The sequence below is a fragment of the Rattus norvegicus genome, chromosome 7, assembly GCF_036323735.1.
Source record: "Rattus norvegicus strain BN/NHsdMcwi chromosome 7, GRCr8, whole genome shotgun sequence".
NCBI lineage: Eukaryota > Metazoa > Chordata > Mammalia > Rodentia > Muridae > Rattus > Rattus norvegicus.
Genome location: NC_086025.1, coordinates 128950881 through 128966267, shown reverse-complemented (window position 1 = coordinate 128966267; position 15387 = coordinate 128950881). Strand labels below are relative to the sequence as shown.

General features: G+C 46.8%; 1 protein-coding gene across 6 annotated transcripts in view; it reads right to left on the bottom strand.

Moving 5' to 3' along the window:
- Window positions 1–15387, bottom strand: part of Ano6 (anoctamin 6) — a 179964-nt gene that overhangs the window by 26538 nt on the left and 138039 nt on the right. For all 6 annotated transcript variants that reach the window (XM_008765735.4, NM_001401001.1, XM_039079320.2 and 3 more), the window contains 3 exons: window positions 14163–14223; window positions 5178–5320; window positions 3331–3408 (listed from right to left, as the gene is read on the bottom strand). In XM_008765735.4, the coding sequence (XP_008763957.1) occupies window positions 3331–3408; window positions 5178–5320; window positions 14163–14223 (282 nt within the window). The remainder of the gene's footprint in view (window positions 1–3330; window positions 3409–5177; window positions 5321–14162; window positions 14224–15387) is intronic.

The following is a 15387-nucleotide window of genomic DNA, read 5'->3' as shown; positions in this document are numbered from 1 at the left end:
GTAAAACTAAGAGAGTGCCACTAAAGAATGTCTATATTTAAGGAGCGTTATCTTCAGATAGCACGAAGGTGGGAGGACCTTCTAGGTCAGTGGGTCTCAACGTGTGGGTTGTGACTCCTTTGGAGGCAAAGTGACCCTTTCACAGGGGTCACAGAGCAGACATTCCGCACATCAGTTATTTACAGTACGATTCATAGTGGTAGCAACATTACAGTTACAAAGTAGCAATGAAACAATCTGGGGTGACCACAACAGGAGGAAGTGTATTAAAGGGTCGCAGCATCAGAACCACTGTCTTAGGCAGAAGGAGTGTTCATCACCCCAGAAGTACCGTAAGTTTCCCTTGTACAAACGCTGAATGGGTCAGCTGTGGGGTTAGCAGGGATTTTTCTTTGGTTCATTCCTCCCATCGGAGAGCCAGTCAGTAAGAATCCACAGGGGGCTGCCTCTGCCTTTACCATGATGGCGGCAGGGTATGACTGGAGCACTAGCTGAGGTACTGGGGAGCCGGGATTGGCAGCAGGTCTCTGCTTTAAGAGCTTCTCATGGTTTTCACACTCAGGTATTCCTGAGCTGCCATCCACACCTGCACCCCCATGAGCCCTGTTCTGTGGACCTTCTGCACTTCGAACTCCCACGTCCCAGGATCACTGGGGCGCCCGCCACAGAGCCCACGTAGGACCTGATCTTAGTTCTCAGTAAACAGGCTTGCTTTCTCTGGCCAGTGTTAAGTGCATGTTAAAGACCCTTTCCTTACTTGATACCCAGCATTCAGACCAGTAGTTCTCAAACTGTGGGCCGTGACCACCACAGGGGTCACATATTTGACATCCTGCACATCAGATATTTACATTATAGTTCATGACAGTCCTGAGACTACAGTTATGAAGTAGCAATAAGATAAGTTTATGGTCGGGAGTCACCACAACACAAGGAACTGTATTGAGGGATCAGAATATTGGGAAGGTTGAGAACCACCAATTAGACACCGTCGGAGAGGCCGTTTTAAACGGTTTACCCCTATGGTTTCTCTCTTGGATATACTTTAGAACTACTCCAACTGCTCGTGATGAGAACCAGGGTGGGGGTGGGGGGAGTTACAGAGAACAAGAACTCCAGAACGAGGCACACCCAACGTCCACATGTGCAGAGCCACACACAGGAAGAGGAGCTACAGACCCTTGGATGTGAACCTCGACTCTGCCGCTGGCTGCGGAACCTTGTACAGGTTGACCCCAGGCAATGGGCAGAATACTTCTTTTCGGCCTAGGAATAGCACTGGGTAGTTACCAGCGATGACTCTGGCAACCAGAGTGTTAAAAAGGCATTTTCTTACTTGCTGTGCGATCTGTATATAGAGAAGGCATTGTATCTCCCTGCCTTCTCGCTCATTATCTCCTTTCCTCTTTCACAGTTAAGTCTTGTGAAATGAAAAGGATTGCGTGCGTGTGTGTGTGTGTGTGTGTGTGTGTGCGCGCGCGCATGTGTGCGTGCATGTGTAAATTAGCTAAGGCTGAGAAAAACTGTATTATGCTGACGGAGGAAGTCATTGCATTTTCCAAACAGGCCATTTAAGTCTCTCTAATAATCACCCCCCCACCCCCCACAATTACTCTTATAATTATCCACCCCAACAGCATCCTTGGAGTGCCACTGCCAACCTCAACACTCTTTCGCTGGTGGATTTTCTAATTAGTAGGCAGGGTTAGAAGGCTGAAAGAGCAAAAAAAATTTTTGAAAAATTTGTTGTGGATTAAGCCGACAGGAGGGAAAGCCGTGGGAGTCAGACACGGACCTCAGCAGCCCTGCTTCCCACCTGGCCTGCCCCACCCTTGGCTCGGGTAACAGATTCTGGTACCTTCCGAGGCTGTTACAAACCTTCGAGGCCTCCATGACTGGTTGTGGGGTTTGCTTGCCTTCTTGGAGCAAGGCACACTCCCCCCTCAGGTTTCCCTCTCTCTGACTCTAACATGATTCAGATCAAGCTGTAGTGAGCTCCACCATGGACCGACACAGACCCCTTCTCCCTGTAGGAGAGACACTAGCCTTTCCTCTGTAGGGTCAATCTCTCCTAACCCCTCAGCCTCCTGGGTACCCACTGGGGATGATTTAAGTTGTAGGCACCAGTCCTCACCAAAATTATACCCCAGACCTGGAGCTGAGGTTTCAGGAACTGATAAACCCAATTTCCCCTATCTTACCATCATAGACACTAAAGGGAGATGGGCTTTATCACCTCCAATTTAAAAAACAAAAAGAACCCTTTAATTATAAGAGGTAAAAATCAAGAAAACAGGCAAGATAACTATGAAAATAAAAGCAAAATTATTTCAGAATGATGCCTTATTTGCATATTAAAAGCCACCTTTTGTATCTGTATCTTTCCCCTGAACTCATCGTAAACCTTAAGAGTTTCATGGATATTTTATGAGCAGACCTGTGCGAGGATGTGCAGCCCTCCACTGTGTGGCTGAGCCTGAAGTAGGCCATTTTAGGCTGTGGCGTTCAAGTGCGTACGTGCATGTGTGTGCATGCGTGTTATAAAATGTGACAGTGTCTGTGGGAATATTCTTGCCTCTCCGTTACACCTATCCCTCTCACGACAAGATCTTGCTATGTGGCCCAAGATGACTTCGAACTAACTATCCTGTCTTGGCTCTCTGGAGACTGACATGACAGGTCAGTGCGGCCACTCTGGACTTCCGAGCTGGTTCTTGATGAACAGTTTCTAAAAGCCAAATTAAGCTGACACACACAAATCTGTCTGAGTCACCTGCTCTCTAGGAAAGATGGAGAAACACAATCACCTGCTCTAGTGGGAGAGGCTGATATGGCTGCCCAGTCACCTCGACATGGCGCCCCCAAGAGGCAGAGAGTAGAATCTCACAGTGAGCACAGATTTCATCCTTGCAGCCTGGAATGTTTTCCCATAGGGACCACTGTGTTTTTCTTGTTGGTGCATCCCCGTGCTGTCACCTGCTACTGAGCTCTTGCAGTTATGGGGACTCCGTCCTAAGGTGGAAACCCTGACCTGCTAACAGGAATGGAGTGGAAAGAATAGAAGAGCCACAGTGGACAATGGAGAAGGTACCCTGGCCTGGAAATACTTCATGTGGCAGCCAGGGAGCGCTCCAGGGCCATCACTATGACATCATGTAGCAACCACACCCCTCTGTATAGGACACCAAGTAGGCACCACCACAGGTGGCTGGTGCTTCCCTCAATATTTTAAAGGAGATAGTAAAAAAAAAAAAAAAAAAAAAAAAAAAAAAGTCATGTAATACAAAATTTAAACAGTTCCTCAAACATAGGCTTGAGATGGTTTCTTACCCAGAAGAAGACAGCGCTCGCACACAGGGTGATCCGGATACACTTCCCACAGGTGGTAAATGGGATACGCTCCTCCTCCTGATGGACAGAAAGGACTGGTCAAGTGGGTAACACTGACAGAACTGCTGGTGTCTCTGGATGTGTCAAGAGATTTAGACTTAAACACAAACCAACCCTACTTTGCCAGTCTACTGCTCTCACGCATGACTGCTTAGTTAATAATCTCAGACACACAGGCCATGCTCAGCGTTGATGTGTTTTGGCGTTGTGTAGTTTTGGCATGATACATTGAACACGGGCCCTTTACTCATCTGGCAAATGCGCTCAGCTATCAGATCTGTGGGGTTTTGGTCAAGTTTTACATATTAATGTGGTATAATGATGAATTTCTGGAGAGTTTCCATCTTCTAGTTTATCAAGAGAGGAAGACAAGGCTCTTCCTGATTTCCCTGGACGAACAGCCAGCGCGTAGCACCCTGTGTATCTTAGCTGGCACTCACTCTGTGCCAGGTCCTCTCCTAAGTGACCTTTAGACACAAACCCCCATCAATGCTCAGTATAGCAACACTGAAACTCCCATTTTGTAGACGAGGGAACTGAGGCACAGATCAGTCAGCCCACAAGCTGCTGTGTTAGGACCTGAGCTACAGCCTGCAATGTCAGCAACACAGGACTCTGCCCTCTCACCCAGGAGGATGCACAGGCAACAAAGGAGAAACAAGGAATAGAGAACAGTGAGATTTCATTCGGGAGTTCTGGCGAACAGCGTTTCACTGGGGGTTTAATTCATCAGTTGGCCATTTTAAATGGCCAGACCATCTCCCCTCTGGTTGTCTGGAGATTTCATCATTGCGTGAGTTGCAGCTTTCATACTGGAATAGCTACTCCTAGGCACTGCCCGTCCTCTGTAGCAAACAGTGATCATTATTCAGAATGGGGGTTCCTTGAACCCCAAGAGACAAATGTTACCTCCTGTGCTACTTATAAGACGAGGATGCTCAACTACCCGCCCCTAGCACCCACATTCTGAAAATCTGGGGCTGCTAACTTAGAAAACTATAGTCGGGGACATTTTAGACTTGTTCAAAGAATTTTCCTTCCAGGAGCAATAGCTCCTATTGAAAACCTTCTGTGGGGGTGGATTCCCACACCGAGGACTAAGAGCAGCTCAGAAGTCCCGTGTTGACAGAAATACTGCAAACACCCAGAAATCACCTACTAGGGGTTCGAGGATGTAGAGGGAGACTTCCTATTTTTGGCAACAGTAGTTACAATAGACAGACTCTTCCAGCGACAGATGCTTCACACCATGCTGGCACACAGTAGGACGATATGCGTTCCTGTCCTTCGACACCTTCCAACTTTAGAATAGGAGTCACAGTATTGTGTGTGTGTGTGTGTGTGTGTGTGTGTGTGTGTGTGTGTGTGTGTACAGCCCAACCGGAAGGTGGGCCAATGAGTGAGACTGAGCACAGGACAGAGGGACAGCTAAGCTAGTACAAGGTGAAAACTGACTGCAAGGAAGCTGCCTGTGACAACTCTGACATCTGTACATGCCGACATAGCGTCCTTAGACAGCCATGCCATCCTCACTGTCTGAAATACACACACTTTACTGTTATTGCAAGAGGGACCACAGTGGTCTCCTGCATACACTGTCCTAAGCAGTGTCCAGACACATCTGGGTACTCAGTGGAGCCACAGTGGGCTCAGGCACCTGCACTGTTCAAGCCCCATGATGGCCTGGTGAATAGTGTTGTGAACCACTTCAGAGAGAGCACTGCACTGCACTACTATGGTGAGAACCTGCGGGGAGAGCACTGCACTGTAGCAGAACAGACACATACCTGAGTGATCTCGTTTATTACCACGTGATTGCACTGGGCCTCATACTCTGGCCGGGGCTGTTCCTCTTGCTGTAGCTCAACAGTGTCCCATTCATACTCAAGCTCTGCTTGGCGCCGCTTCCAGAACTCCAAAAACAATGTAACTGACAGGAGAGAGGAGGACAGTGTGGCTCTTTAAGATTGGCGTCAGACTCCATGCTGGGAATTATCACTCCTCTTTGTGGTGAGTGCAATCTATTTATAGGTGATGCTAGCATTTCAAAGGCAGGAAGTGCTTTCTTGGCTAAATGGAAATGTTGGTAATTTACAAACACGATGAAACATGATGTTCTGAGGCGGGCAACAGGGATGGTCAGAAGGCCAGTGTGTATCAGACACAAAGCTTTCAACCCACGCTTCGCCAAATGAACGCACAAGTAATTCTCTAATCAAGAGCAGTCCACGGTTCAGCCTTTCCTTACATCCTCTTCCTCCCTCCCTCTGGGACTAGGATAGGAAGAACACTCTGGTACCCTCTAAATAAGCTAAAACAATATTTTTACACGGAAAACCAATCTCGTCCTCAATTTTGTACAAATACAAGACAATTAGGCATCTTTATTTTTCATAATATGTAACTCAAAAAAAGCCAAAAAATGCCAATCGTTAATTGATGATACGGCTTCCAGGTCAGCTTCCTAGGCTCTTTTAATTAGAGCAGTCACAAACCGTTCTTACATAAAAATTCTGACATTTCCACGGTTCCGTTCACAATTACTATTCAAGTGTCCACTACATGCTGAGAGCAGGAAAGAGGAGAAGGGAGTCTGAGATGCATGGGGACGGGAGGCCCCAGCAGAGAGAGCAAGAGCTGACTGTGTTAGAGACAGCCAACAGACGAATGGTTCTCAACCCAGGGGTCGCAACCTCCACAGGGGTCGCATATCGGATATCCTGAATGTCACATATAAAATATTTACATTACAACTCATAACAGTAGCAAAATTACAAAGTAGCAACAAGATAATTTTACGGTATGAGGAACTGTGCATCAGGAAGGTTGAGGACACGGCGACAGACTTCCAGAGAAGGGAGCCATGTGAGGTCTTGGGATGACTGACATGATCGGGTCAGGGAGGAATGTGGCAAGTGAAAAGTTGATCTTCCTCGTGGAGCTGCCTATCTATGTCCAGGAGCCCAGGGCACCAGGTGCTTTCCAGCCAGGTTCTGACTGCAGGGCTAAGGTGAGGAAGATGGGGCAGCCAAGTGACAGACCTGAAGGAGAGTGCCTTACAAAGACCTATAGACCTTGAAAGGAACTAGGAGTTTAACAAAGGTGGGTGGGGCACTGGAGGTGGTCTTGTGTAAACACCAGATACAGATGCATGTGTGAAAGATATTGAGACAGGACAGAGGCAAGGTGTAATGAAGGGGCCGGAAGATGTCAAGCACACAGGCCCCGTTTCTGGTTTGAGTGGAGTATTTGATTCTGGTGTAGTATAGGAGAACATTGGAGGGAAGACGCTGGGTCTGTGTGTGCGTTGAATGAGAACGACCCCCCCCCCCCCCAGGCTCATATATTTGAACACTTGGTTCCTACTTGGTGGAACTGTTTGGGAAGGATTAGGAGGTGTGGCCTTATTAGAGGAGGTGTGTCACTAGAGCAAGTTTTGGTGTTTCAAAAACCAATGGCATTCCTAGTTAGCTCTGCCTCTCTCTCTCTCTCTCTCTCTCTCTCTCTCTCTCTCTCTCTCTGTGTGTGTGTGTGTCTCTCTCTATCTCTGTCTCTCTCTCTCTGCGCTTCCTACTTTTGTATCAGGATATGAACTCACAGCTCTCCTCCAGCCAACATGTCCTACTGCTTGCTGTCAAGATGCCTCACACCACGATTGATCGACTTTTGCCCTCTGAAACAGTGAGCGCAGTTAAACACTTTTATAAGTTGCCTCGCTCGTGGCGATTTGTCAGCAATAGAAAAGTAACTAAGAAGGTCAGTGACAATAGGCGCCCGTGGGCGGGTGTCTAGTCTAGAGGTCTGGGAAGACACAGCCAAGTCAGGAATCCTCAGTGCTGACTGGGAGCGGAGGGATGGCTAAACGAGGTGTCTACAGTGGCAGTTCTCTCCTGAGATGCACGTAGGAGGTAATAAGGAGGGGGAGCTTTAAAACAGTCCTGAGCACAGGCACCAGCCCTAAGAGTCTTTCTGGCTTAACAGGTCTGGGATGGGGGATGCTGCTGGTCCTGCATGGCAGAGTGGGAAGCCTGAAGCTTGGAGGAAAGGCTAGGACATGGGAGAGGTAGTGTAAACTCAACACTTTCCAAGGGTGAAGACTAGGGAAAGGCTCAAGCACCCAGTTCCCAGTCCCGCTTACTTTGACTACCTCACCAAGTTAGTTAGTGGTAGAAATGGCCTGCGGGTTAGAATCAGTTCACTCATGGAGGGAAGAATGCAGGTTCCACTGAGAAAAAACATTCAGACCTTAGCGTCTTTGAACTTGCCTAAGGGGAAGTGAGGTAACCGCTTGTCACTGGATAAACACCTTCAGGACACTAGGCTGTTGTGTGGAGCAAACTGTGACAACCCACAGGAGCTATGGGAGCCTCAAATGGCAGACACTTCCTGAGATCCCTGCCTTGACTATGGAATTAAAGCCCCTCAGTAAACATCCACACAGCCCATCAAACAGAAGGCCTACTTTAACTTACCCAAGTACTCTGCCAAGCATACACCACGTCAGACGCTGAGGTCATTCTAGTAAAGTTTGCTCTCCCACAAACAGCGCTTCATTTCCCTGTCGGCCCCCTTTCTCTTTAACCCATGCAGCCTGCACGCAAGCTTGATCTACATTTGCTTCTGGGCTTATGGTCCGCCATGCCTACAATGTCGCCGTCATGGGGGCAAGAATGTCTTGTTCACAGATACACAACTGTAGCTTAACAAATGCACTCATTGAATACATTCATGGAAATGATCCAGAAACTGGGTGCCCTCCAATCTCAGCTTGAGGAACCAATCATCTTTGAGCTCCCAGCTATCACCACCCTACTCTCTGTTACATCAGTCATCAGTCAACCTGGGTGGATGCTTTGTTTCACTGAGGTGTGTTTTGTTTGTTTGTTTTGCTCCCCAATCTATTAATTTCCATTCTCATTTAATTAATTTATTTCTGCCACTGATTTGGGGCTTCTTGTTTTCCCAAAGCCTCAAGGTTACCTTAAATTACTTATTTGTAGCCTCCCTTATATTGTAATATATATACTGTAACTATAAATGTCCTGACAACCGTTTTCATTGTACTGAAGATGTTTTGGTAGATTGTGTTTTAATTTTCATTGGAATCTAGGAACTTTTCTGAGTTGTTTCTGGATTTCCTCAATGACCCAAGTCATTCATCAATCAAAAGTATGTTGTTTGATTTTCAAGAGTCTACCTTTTCAGGTTTTTAATTTATTTTCATTATTTTTAAAACTGAGCGTGCAGGTGACTGTGGAGGCCAGAGGTGTTGGATCCTCTGGAACTGGAGTTACAAGTAGCTGTGATGGCCTAAAACTAGTGACGGGAACTCTGTATAGATCCTCCGGAGAACGGTAACTTAACTGCCGAGCCATTACTCCAGCCCACATCTTTTCTATGGTTGTTCCAATCTTCATAGATTTGGGGAGACCTGCTTTGTGTCCTAGAATATATTCTATTTTGGACAAAGTGCCATAGATGCTAAGAGGAGTTATTTCTTTGCCCATTTTCACTTTTCTGAACTCTAAACAAAACATCAACACATCAAAATACAGTTAAGTCAACAAAATCAAACATTTATGCCTCTTTCTAAAAACCTTGCTGCAAACTTCTTAATGTTCATTTTTATTATGGTTGTTTTGTTTTTTGAGACAGGGTTTCTCTATGTAGCCCTGGCTGTCCTCGAAATCTCTATGTAGACGAGATGGGCCTGAACCTCACAGAAATCCACTTGCCTCTGCCTCCAAAGCGTTGGGATTAAAGATGTGGGCGCCAAGCGTGGCCTACACTGTGTCTGTCACTGATTGAAGTCTGAGGAAAGCCAAGCGTCCTGCAGAGCTCTTATTTTGTGCTTGTCACTTTCTGTCTGTGTGGCCATGGGCCACCTGCCACTTTTCTCACTTTTAAAATCATGACACGCACACAGAGCCCATGAAACAACTCCGCCAGTAGAAGAGGATCCAGAAAAATAACTTTTCTCTCAAAAAGCAACATGAACAATTCTAACCAATGCCTAAGGAGGAATTAGCAGCTACCCACCCTACTCCTTGACATGAAGGGTTCGGCAGTTCACCCTTGGAAGTGACTGGATTTGAAGTGAGCGTGTGGCCAGGTAGAAAATAGAGTTGTGAGATTTCAACCTTGAAGGCAAGCCCTAGGGGGTTACAAGAATGGAGGGGAACTCTTCACTTTTATTCACAGCCAAGAACTCTACCGGGTGCGTTAGCCAGGGCTTTGGTGTACTCCTGGGAGCTGTCAGTGTTACTCATGCGCCCTGTGTCCCAAATGGGAGGAATTGCTACTCTGTATCTTTTGCTCTGCAATACAATGAACTGGACTCCACTGGCTAGCACTGATTTCAGTACCCAGGCAAACCACACACCAGGAGGCTCTAGGTCAGTGGTTCTCAACCTGTCAGTTGCAACCTCTTCTGGGGGTGGCATGGGGGGGGGGTGGAATGACACTTTCACGGGGGTTGCATATCAGATATCCACATTATGATTCTTAACGGTAGCAAAATGACAGTTATAAAATAGCAGTTAGTTTTATAGTTAAGGGCCACCACAACATGAGGAACTGTGTTACAGGGTTTCAGCATTAGGAAGGTTGAGGACCAGTGCTCTAGTCAACTAGATGCAGTTGCAACTCTGCCAGTACCCACCCACCAACGTAATAAGAGATGAGGGGGTACTACGTGGATCTTAATTATGATAACATTGTATCTAAAGAGAATATGTATTGGATAAAGATGCCCGGACACCAAAAAAAAAATTGTTAGAATTTTTACAAAAAACACAATGTTACAGAAAAAATAGTGTTATATTCTGTAACATAGAAAGGCAAGACATAAATTCTGATAGGTGGGTGCCTTCAGTCCCTGTAATGAGTTAAAGCTCTTTAGATGCCATAACTTATAAGGTAAAATAGCTTTCTCCCCTCCCCCTCCACCTTTCTAACCCAGACTCTCTTGCACCTGGGGTACTAGAAATGACTTAAAAGGTTTCCACCCTTAATGTTTACCATTTCTAGAGAGCTGAGAATTAGTCAGTGCCAGATACACGGTGCAGGAGGAGATGCCACAGGATTGGCAGCAGTTTTAGCAATGACTTCAGAGCCTCCCGCCGTCTGACTCTGCAATTTCAGACTTTCTGTAATGAGGTTCACAGCAGTCGTCCTCAGAAGGCAGAAGTAACGAGGAAACTGGCATAAGGCACTTAGTTCATCTGACACACGTCCTTAAAGATGTACATACGATACCACAAGCAATTCAGAGACGCTGTCTGCATCCTAAAGCCAGACAGGATCGGCAGGCAGCCCGATGCATGACCAGGGTGCAGTTAACAACCAGAGGAAGGAAACTTAGGACATCTGAGCTTTGTCCCTCCTACATCAAAAGTAATATTTTTTCCTTTCCTTCAAATGCCTTCTGTTAGAGTTGTAGAGATCACAAACTGTGGCTCACGCAACATTACTAGTGCTGACCTACACACATAGTTCCTTAGCTACTACTGCTGGAGGAAGATGCATTTACAACAGTGGAGGACAACACAGAGGATCCTAATACACAAATCCGACCCAAAGCCTCACTCATGCTAGTCAAGCGCCCCACTGAGCTGCACCCCCTGCCTGCTCTATGCTTCTGTGCCAAGTATCTCCCAGTGTGTGGTTTCCAATAAAACAGACTAAGTGTATGAATGACAAGGCCTCTTAATTCAGCCACCTTAGATTTCACTGTCCCCAAACAGGGTTCACGGGGATCTCTCTCTCTCTCTCTCTCTCTCTCTCTCTCTCTCTTTCTCTCTCTCTCCCTTCCATCCTCCCTCCCTCCCCTTCCTCTCAGAGGTTGACTTGCTATCTATCTATCTATCTATCTATCTATCTATCTATCTATCTATCTATTTATTTTTAAATTTTGAGACAGGGTTTCTCTGTGTAGCCCTGGCTGTCTTGGAACTCACTTTGTAGACCAGGCTGGCCTCGAACTTGGAAAACTCAGAGATCCACCTGTCTTTGCCTCCTGAGTGCTGGGTTTAAAGCCACGGGCCAGTACGACCCTGTAGAAGTTAGATCCGGTTCTTCCTCCCAGTCCCATGATCCCAGAAATAGACTCAGACTTAAAATGTATTTATAAATACCTTGGCCATATAGCTAGCCTCTACTCTGACTAGATAACTAGATAACCTAATTAATTTAGCCTGCATTCTGCCACGTGGCTGGTTACCTGTGCTCAGGTAACCTGCCTTTGTCTCCTCACATCTTCCCATGCTGATCTTCTGCCCCCCCCCCATGTCCCACCTTCTATTTCCTGTCTATTATTGACAGGTACCACATCCATGCAGACATAAGATAGTCTCCCTATACCACTCAGTGCATGGGTATTCCTTAAGGGTACAACATACCATCCGGTGGCCCTTCACAGGTACAGCCACCACCTGCCCCATAAGGACCGCCAACCCCCACTTCTGTGTGTGCACACACTAATGACTTGCCTTTCAGGTTGAGAGGTGCAGTCTTACTCCCTACCCTTTCCTGTGGCCCAACACTGCTGATCTCAACGTACATAACACAGCTGGAAATGAAGTGCAGGTATCCTTGAAGGTGGGAATTTTCCCTCTACATTAAGAATATTTACCTCAATCAAACACTCAGACGTCTGCTTTTAAATAAAATGCTTTCCCCACCACATCACGAATGCTACCCAGAAAAAAGGATGAACAGCATCTAGTTTCTATGCAGAACTTACATATTACAACCGCATCTTTCCATCTGTTTACTACGGAGCGCTGGCTATTATTATCACAGTGAAATATACTTAAAACTTTCCGATCCTACGGAAGTATAAAAAGCAGCAGACTCAAGGACGTTCTCTGCTCCTCCCCATCGCCCCTGCCCCAGACTGAATCCCAACCGTAGTGATTATTGGCCCTCCTGATCTACAAACATGCAGAAACACGCTGAGCAGTGACTTACTGGGATTTTGGAATGATATAGATTTTGTATTTGAGGATTATAGATGTTCCCGTGATTGTCTCCTCAAGGGGGAAGGGGAGAAGCAGGGGAAAGAGGAGGACAAAGGGGAGAAGATGACCGTGAGTTCTGAAACACCTCTGGTCCTGAGCACTTGGGACAATGGATACCGAAACGGTGAGAGCTTCCAACAACTCACACCCATGGGTCGCCTCCTCCACTCCACCCCCTCATGACTCAGACTCTGATGCCTGACTTGCCACAGCTGCCAGGACATTAGCAAACGGTGCAGCCATAGGCCCAATGTTGCCATTGCACTTGTGGGCACACTCTGCCTAGCAGGTGGGTACCCAGGGCACGGTCATGGCATGACTTTTATAGGGTAGCCAATTGTTTTCTGATTGGATTCGGGGTCTGCTTCACTGGACGGAAGACAGGCCTGGTATAGAAGACAGGCCTGGTACTACTAAAAACCGAGCCAAGAGCCCATGGCTGAGGAGGTCATAGGCCCTACCTAGGGTGGGTCCTACCGTTGTGACTTTGCTAAATGGTTATACAGTTAAGCTGTCATCTAAGTTTTTAATGTAATAGTTCTAGGACGCTCTCAATGGTTACTGAGAATAGGTAACCATGAATATTCTGCCCTAAATCTCTTATGAAGCCCTTGCCTAGGTTCAGGTAAACATTCCACAAGAGGAGGGGGGAGGGGAGGGGAGAGAGTGAAGGGGGAAGGGGGAGGAGTAGGAATTTAGTGGCCAGAGGACAGGGAACAGTGCCATGAAGTATTGTTTTCTGAACAAGGCATGGCTGCTATACTCACAGCAGCCGGGGTTACCTGCACAAGACCTGCCCAAAGTAAGCCAGCCTAAATTACAACACACACCAGGGGTGAGCTCACAAAACCCCACCTCTAACCAAGGAGCTGCTGCCATTCGGTAGCTGCTTGGGGAAGGAGAATCATTCTCCTTTAGAGGTGTGGCCAGAGGTAAGTTGCCTAGGCCCCAGTAGCTGGCCAAGCACCCATGCACACCCAGGCGGCACCAACTGGGTTTAGTGAGTGATTTCAGAAGAGGAGAGGAGACTGTGAAGGCGAGAGGAAGATGTACTGAGGAGGATCTGGGTGAAACCTGAGAGCGGAAGCAGGGGGTGAATACGACCGTGTTAGTCGTATGAAATTCTCAGAGAATAAATGTCAACAATAATTTTAATGCCAGACACATTGAGGTTCGTGGTCCCTTGCTTCCTTTTGTATCTCTGAAGCCCCATAAAGAATCCTAGGCTAGACCCCCTTGAGGGTGAGACCATTTGGAATCCCACAGACCAAGCCAGGCTTCTTGCTGCTAGATCATTTCTTCAAAGAGAAAACGATGACTCAGCACAGAGATCAGGCCACGTGACTCAGGGAACTGAGAGAGGGAGGGAAGGAGGGAGGGAAGGAAGGAAGGGAAGAAGGAAGGAAGGAGAAAGAAAAGAAGGAAGGAAGGAAGGAAGGAAGGAGAAAGAAAAGAAGGAAGGAAGGAAGGAAGGAAAAAGAAAAGAAGGAAGGAAGGAAGGAAGGAAAAAGAAAAGAAGGAAGGAAGAAGAAAGAAAGAAAGAAAGAAAGAAAGAAAGAAAAGAGAAAGAAAAAAGAAAGAAAGGAAGAAACAGAAAGAGAAAGAAAGGATGGATGGATGATAATGACAAGTACAGCTCTGGAGGAGTGGGGGCTCAGCTAGGACAGGGTCCTAAAAGTAGATGGATTAAAGTAGCTTACACAAAATTGCACCGACACCATCAAAACTGAGAGAAAACTGAGAGTAACTCACCCCACACTCCCATAAATACAGCGAAGATCAGGGTTCCAAAACTGTCAAAGATGCACAATTTCTGGAAAACAAGAGCGAACGGCGGATTAAATAAATCAATTCCTCGTGTACCAGAACTCAGCGAACACGTAACACTCGGTGGGTACTCCGCAGCCTGCAGTGCTCTCGAAGCCTGATGCTGGTTTAACAATCACCACACGTATGGCATACCCACAGATAGAATTTCTCGCATTTTAAAGGCGAACAGCTTTCGCCCGCCTGAGCCTTGAGCACACTTTCTAGTGGAATCTTCCCACACCGCGATAAAGCACTAAGCGCATCTGCCAAGATTGCAGGCCGCTAAAGCCTCTTTTATGAGCTGTCAGAGTGAGTGGAAGGACGCGGGGAATGGCCTTAAAGATCCAGTGGCCTCTAAGTAACTTCATGGTTTGCTTCTTATCATTGTCTTAGTCCCCGTCAGAGGATAAATTCCAGAAATACCCCTTTTCTTATTTAAAATAAAATAAAATAAAAAGCTGAGTTTATGTAGCAATGGCTCTCCTCCAGGAGCCTCATGCTTCCACCAACCCGAGGACGAGGACAGCTTTGCATCTGTAAGTGACGCTGACAGTCTTCCGTGGGACACAGGCAGTGCAGGTGCTCCTGCGGATGGCACTGGTACAGTTCTCAGGAAGGTTTACTGTCTCACTGGGGCGGTGCTACCATGGCTGCCAAACTCCACCTCTTGGGTGACAGACACATAGCCTAGCTGCTTTTATGACTGGCTAGGGGAAAAGTATCTAATTGGTTACCAACTTTTCATTTAGCGAGCACTTAAAAGCTTCCTTAAGGAAGGACTCACCATGCTAATAGCCAAGTGGGAGCCTAGTTTTGCAAGAGGCCATGAGAAAAGTAAAGGGGGGGTGGTGGTGCAGGAAGAGGATCCAGGGGACCTTCTGCTGTGGTGACATTCAGATTTATTATATATGAATACATTGTAGCTGTCTTCAGACACACCAGAAGAGGGCATCAGATCTCAATACACATGGTTGTGAGCCACCATGTGATTGCTGGGATTTGAACTCAGGGACCTCTGGAAGAGCAGTCAGTGCTCTTAACCACTGAGCCAGCCCCAAAACCAGTGGTGACATTCAAAGGTGTTTCCGAGTGGGAAGTGTACTCTGCTTAGATAGGTTTCTTTTTTACAGTTGCCTTTTATACTCAAAGCTGTGTAATTTTCACATAT